The 6,306-nt window shown below is 48.9% G+C and overlaps 2 protein-coding genes across 4 annotated transcripts in view; one reads left to right on the top strand and one right to left on the bottom strand.

Annotated features, from left to right (window-relative positions):
* TMEM231 (transmembrane protein 231) overlaps positions 1–2,036 on the bottom strand; it is a 23,289-nt gene extending 21,253 nt beyond the window's left edge. For 2 of the 3 annotated variants that reach the window (XM_011945995.1, XM_011945994.1), the window contains exons 1-2: positions 1,828–2,036; positions 1,561–1,730 (exon numbers count right to left, since the gene is read on the bottom strand). In XM_011945995.1, coding sequence (XP_011801385.1) covers positions 1,561–1,730; positions 1,828–1,966 — 309 coding nt within the window. In that variant the 5' untranslated portion in view covers positions 1,967–2,036. Of the gene's footprint in view, positions 1–1,560 lie in introns of all 3 variants that reach the window. The other variant, XM_011945993.1, reaches the window with a different exon arrangement.
* GABARAPL2 (GABA(A) receptor-associated protein-like 2) overlaps positions 1,795–6,306 on the top strand; it is an 18,554-nt gene continuing 14,042 nt past the window's right edge. The window contains exons 1-2 of the mRNA XM_011945997.1: positions 1,795–1,800; positions 3,423–3,424. The gene's annotated coding sequence lies outside the window, so the exon portion shown is untranslated. The remainder of the gene's footprint in view (positions 1,801–3,422; positions 3,425–6,306) is intronic.

Here is a 6,306-nt window from a genome sequence, read left to right as displayed (position 1 = left end):
AAAAAGAAAGAAAGAAAGAAAAAAAGAAATGTCCCCAATAGTGAAAAAGTCAAAGCAAACCTCAAAAACAATATGGCTGATCAATAAGTATTGATACATATACAAAACTGGGCCTTCAATTTTGGTCATTATATCTACCTGTAACTCTGTATTATTTTAGAATGAACATGCACTTTTGTAATCAGAACATAAAAACTTTCGTAAAGTAATAGGAGAAAAGTAACCTGAATCATATTAGGTTGTTGCAAAAGTAATTCCGGTTTTTTTGCCACTACTTTTAATGGCAAAAGCCGCAATTATTTTTGCGCCAACCTATTACTGTTTTTTTGCAGTTATTTATATGACCAATTGGATCTTTAAAAATTATTTCTATTTTTTATTTTTATTTTTTGAGACAGAGTCTCGCTCTGTCGCCCAGGCTGGAGTGCACTAGCGTGATCTCTCGGCTCACTGCAAGCTCCACCTCCCGGGTTCACGCCATTCTCCTGCCTCAGCCTGCCGAGTAGCTGGGACTACAGGTGCCCGCCACCACGCCTGGTAATTTTTTGTATTTTTAGTAGAGACGGGGTTTCACCGTGTTAGCCAGGATGGTTTCGATCTCCTGACCTCGTGATCCGCCCGCCTCGGCCTCCCGAAGTGCTGGGATTACAGGCGTGAGCCACCGCGCCCAGCCCAATCGGATTTTTAAAAACAATTTTATTTAGTTGCTGGGAACAAGTCTGATTTTCTTTTTCCTCAGCTATACAAGGTTGGCTTGTAGGGCAATCATCTTAGAGATGTCTGAAGAGATTCAACTTTGAAAGAAGGAAAACCGTTAAGTGTCATACTTCTAAAGGAACACGTTTTCAGAAAATGAGTGAAAAGGAGTGACTATAAAGGAAGCATTCGCTTATCTCAAAGCAAATACTAAATTACAGATTCCTCTCAGCACTCTACTGATGAAAAAATTTAAAAATAAATAAATAAATTACAGACAGTAACATGCTTCAATTTCATCCCGACAGCTTCAGGATGGAGCAGTCTCCAATGGGACAAGCCCAGGGAGGCGTGACTCGGCCATAGCGCGTTCTGGGAGGGCCGCTTAACCAATCAGGGCCTTGGTTTCCAGGGGTCAGGTCTCCATAAAAATGCCGCCCTTTCCGCTCCTACAGTGGTGTGATGCAGAAACGCCGCGACAGAATGGGGTTACCTACAGTAACAGCGCGCGGCCTTCAAGGCCCCTAAATGGACTTTCACAAACACCCTCCATTAGGCCAGGCCCGCGGGTGTGACGGGGGCAGACGCAGGCTGCCTCCACACTTCTGGACTCTGTATCAGGGCGCATATGCTGGCAGCGTGGCTAACTTTCTGGGGGTCGGGGACGTCTGGGAGAAGCAGAATGAAACAGAAAATCGATTCCCTAGGTCCCAAGAGATGAAACGCCACCTTTGCGGGTTCGCGAGTCCTTAGGATCCAAGCTGAGTTCCCCAGGACCGGGGCCGCTCGCCCCACATCCTCATTCCCGTCCCCATCCCCACCCCACCGCCCGCTTTGCCCCAGGCCCAGGTGGGAACCACGCACCGAAACGAGCGGGACGCGCAGGCGATCCCCCTGCAACCGATTGAAAGCAGGGAACGTGCTCCAAGCGAGGAACCCGCCGCTCTCGGGTCCCAGCAGGGCCACGAGCAGCACCTGGTGTTGGAAGCGCACGGTCGGCTGCTCCTCGTAGCTGCTTCTCTTCAGCCAAAACCCTGAATTAAAGAGGGCGGTGGGGAGGCCGTCAGGGAGGCCGGCCCCGGCCGAGCGCGCCCGGGGAGTCGCGTGACACAGCGGCTGGGGCAGGCTCACCGTGGCTCCGGAAGGCCACCAGCAGCGGCGGGATGTACGTGAGCGCAGCGGCCACCAGCAGGAACAGCGCGGCTTTGGAGCAGAGCCCCGCGCGGTAGCTGCGCTCGACCGGGTGAGAGAAGAGATCGTAGAGCGCCATGAGCACCGCGCGCAGGCACGCCGCGAGACAGGGGACCAAGTTTGGCTTCTTCTGGTTGCCATCGCCTCGGTCTCCAAGGCAACCGACGGCTCCCGGAAAGGAGCCAATAGCAAGGCCGGACCGAAAGGAGCCAGTAGCGGGGGCGGGGTTAGTGGGCGTGGCGCCGCCGGGGACTGCTGGCCTCGCTTTTCAAGCTGTGTCCCTTTGCATAAAGGCTGGGCGGCGATAGAACGTTTCCGTGGACCAAAGTCGTGGCTGTTGTCTGTGTTAACATTTGTGTAAAATAAGATGCCCATAAAAGTTGACTTGAAAGCTGAGGAGGAAAAATTAAATATTTAAATTTGAACTGACATGGACACAAAGAATGGTCACCAAGTCCCGAAACAGGTTGTGGGAGCCCCTTGAGGCGTTCATCCAGCGCTGTTTCGCAGAAATCTCTATTCCTATACGTTAGTTATTGAAAAACAATCACAAAAACAAGTTGACCTCTTTGTGTTCCTTGAACCCAGCCACGAAGGGCCCTCGTGACTGGGCCTCGTGTCAGACAACATGTTACAAAAAGAGCTCGGGTCCCAGACCACCCAAAGCGTCATGAGACCTCTTCTCGTCTGTGCACTGCCGAGTGGCTGGCTCTGGAGCTCAGGCTCTTGCTTCCCAGTCTGGAGGTGAATCCTCCATAGTCTGGTGAGTGTAAATATATATATGTCTTTTTCCTTCTCCTCTTCCTATTGCAATTTGCTTATATCAATCTGCTTATTATATTAATTTGCTTATTATAATATCTGCATTGCCATTTACGTGGGATAAAGCTTGCTTACCCTTAAAGGTATTGTGTGTGTGCCTTTTCTTCTCCCCTCGTGCTCCTGCACAGAACAAACGCCTGCTTTTGTGTCATCTGTTATCCCCAGTGCGGTTCCTACTGAAATCCAGTCAGTCACAAGCCTGGCCGGGGTCCTGGACCTGGTCCTGGGCTAAGACCAAAGCCAGGTGCCTTTGCTCCCGGATTGTCTGTTGCTTCCACTATGCTCCAATGCAAGACAGACACGGAAACACAAATCCCTCTGGCTCTCTGAGGGATAGAGTGGAATTACTACAAAGCTCTGATGCACTTCGTTAACCCTGTGTTGGGTACAAGCTCAGCAGCGAGTTTTATAGGAAGCTGTGGTCCTCCCCAGAGATCACTGGCTTATTGCTTAATTGAATGCTTACACCCCCCACCGCCCCCAACCATATTTCGAACATGGTAGAAGGACTTAAAAAAAAAAAAACAACTATGGTCCACAGCCAAGTTCTTCATCAAATGGCCCTGAATGGCTGGGCGCAGTGGCTCATGCCTGTAATCTCAACACTTTGGGAGGCCAAGTTGGGCCGATCACCTGAGGTCTGGAGTTCAAGACGAGTCTGGCCAACATGGTGAAACCTCATCTCTACTAAAAATACAAAAATTGGCTGGGAGCGGTGGCTCACGCCTATAATCCCAGCACTTTGGGAGGCCCAGGTGGGCAGATCACGAGGTCAGGAAATCGAGACCATCCTGACTGACACAGTGAAACCCCGTCTCTACTAAAAATACAAAAAATTAGCTGGGCGTGGTGGCTGGTGCCTGTGGTCCCAGCTACTCGGGAGGCTGAGGCAGGAGAATGGCGTGAACCCAGGAGGTGGAGGTTGCAGTGAGCTATCACACCACTGCACTGCAGCCTGGGCGACACAGCGAGACTCTGTGTCACAGAAAAAAAAAAATTATCCGGGCATGGTGGCAGGCGCTGGTAATCCCAGCTATTCTGGAGGCTGAGACGGGAGAATCGCTTGAACCCGGGAAGGGGATATTACAGTGAGCAGAGATCATGCCACTGGACTCCAGCCTGGGTGACAGCGAGACTCCATCTCAAACAACAACAACAATAACAACAACAACGAAAAAGTCCTAAGTGGCTGAGCACAGTGGCTTATGCCTGTAGGTCCAGTTACTCGGGAGGCCTGGGTAGCAGGAAGGCTTGAGCCCAGGAGGCTGCAGTGAGCCATGACTGCCCCACTGTGCTCCAGGCTGGGAGACAGGAGACCTTGTCTCTGAAAAATTAAATACAAAATATTTAAATACAAGTAAATTTGTTAAAGGGTCAGTAAAGTGACATTTAATCAGAAAGACATGATAAGTTTTGTGTTTTGGAAAAGTCTCTCTAATGACAGCATGTCATTAGAGTAAACCAAAATGTATCTGAGACAAGTCTCAATCAACTTAGACATTTATTTCGCCAAGGTTAAGGACATGCCTGTGATACAGCCTCAGGAGGTCCGGATGACATATACCCAAGGTGGACAGGCTATAACTTGAGTTTATACATTTAGGGAGACATAAGACATCAATCAATACATGTAAGATGTACATTGGTTCAGTACTGGAAGATGAGACAACTGTAGGTGGGGTGGGGCTTCCAGACCACAGAATTGGCAGATTCACAGATTTTTCTAATTGGCAGCTGGTTGTTATCAAAAGACCTGGAATCAATAGAAAGGAATGTGTGGGTTTGTGGGCAGGTCACAGTGGCTCACGCCTGTAATCCCAGCACTTTGGGAGGCCAAGGCAGGCAGATCACTTGAGGTCAGGAGTTCGAGACCAGCCTGGCCAACATGTTGAACCCTGTCTCTACCAAAAAAAAAAAAAGTTAGTCGCGTCTGGTGGCATGTACCTGTAATCCCAGCTACTTGGGAGGCTGAGGCAGGAGAATTGCTTGAACCTTGGAGGCGGTAGCTGCAGTAAGCTGAGATCAATGCCACTGCACTCCAGTCTGGGTGACGGAGATTCCATCTCAAAAAAACAAAAACAATAAGGGGTTGTGGAGTCCAATATTTTATAATGCAAATGAAGCCTCCAGGCTTCAGAGAGAACAGATTGTAAACGTTTCTTATCAGACTGTAAGAGTTTGTTCTATTAATATCAGTCTTAAGAGCTGTGTGTTGATGTTAATACTGGTCAGCTGGGCCTGAATTCCAAAAAGAGGAGGGTATAATGAGTTACATCTGACTCCCCACTTCCCATCATGGCCAGAACTAGTTTTTCAGGTTAACTTTGGAATGCCCTTGGCTGAGAGAAGGGTTCCATTCAGATGGTTGGGAGCTTAGAATTTTGTTTTTGGTTTACAATATACCAGGATAGGCTCAATGAGAGGTAAGGAAAAACAGAAGTCAGGGAGACCAATCAAGAGGCTGTTGAGGCCAGGTGCAGTGGCTCATCTTAGCACTTTCATCAGAGGTGTTTGAACCAGAGCAACTGCATCTTGAATAGGGGCTGGGTAAAATAAGGCTGGGACCTACTGGGCTGTCTTCCCAGGAGGTTAGGCATTCTTAGTCACAGTATGAGCTAGGCGGATGGCACAAGATACAGGTCACAGAGACCCTGTAGATAAAACAGGATGCAGTTAAAAAGAAGCCAGCAAAGGCTGGATGTCGTGGCTCATGCATGAAACCCCGTCTCTACTAAAAATGCAAAAATTAGCTGGGCATGGTGGCGGGCACCTATATGTAGTTTCAGCTACTCTAGAGGCTGAGGTGGGAGAATCACTTGAACCCAGGAGGCAGAGGTTGCAGTGAGCCGAGATCATGCCAGTGCACTCCAGCCTGGGTGATACAAACGAAACTCTGTCTCAAAAAAAAAAAAAAAAAAAAATCAGGCCTGTAATCCCAGCACTTTGGGAGGCTGAGGCGGGCGGATCACGGGTCAGGAGATCCAGACCATCCTGGCTAACACAGTGAAACCCCGTCTCTACTAAAAAAAATACAAAAAACTAGCCGGGCAAGGTGGCGGGCGCCTGTAGTCCAAGTTACTCGGGAGGCTGAGGCAGGAGAATGGCGTAAACCCAGGAGGCGGAGCTTGCAGTGAGCTGAGATCCAGCCACTGCACTCCAGCCTGGGCCACAGAGCGAGACTCCATCTCAAAAAAAAATAAAAGAAAGTCATCCACTTAAAGCATAAATATAGTATGTCAGAATCAAAGATTCTGATTAAATGATGATTAGATGATTAAATCATAGATTTAACCCTAAAAATTGCTGTATTTAAGAACTATGGTGAGGCCGAGCGTGGTGGTCCCAGCACTTCAGGAGGCCAAGGCAGGTGGATCTCTTGAGTCCAAGAATATGAGATCAACCTGCCAACCTGGGCAACGTGGCGAAATCCCATCTCCACCAAAAAAACAAAAACAAACAAAAAACTATGTTGAGGCCAGGTACAGTGGCTCACACCTGTAATCCCAGCACATTGAGGGGTCAAGGCAGAAGGATACTTGAACCCAGGAGTTGGAGACCAGCCTGGGCAACATGGCAAGACTTTGTCACTTAAAAAAA

The sequence above is a fragment of the Colobus angolensis genome, unplaced genomic scaffold (assembly GCF_000951035.1).
Source record: "Colobus angolensis palliatus isolate OR3802 unplaced genomic scaffold, Cang.pa_1.0 Scaffold248, whole genome shotgun sequence".
Classification (NCBI taxonomy): Eukaryota; Metazoa; Chordata; class Mammalia; order Primates; family Cercopithecidae; genus Colobus; species Colobus angolensis.
The sequence above is the reverse complement of the archived record's forward strand: the minus strand, read 5'-3'. Positions and strand labels throughout refer to the sequence as shown.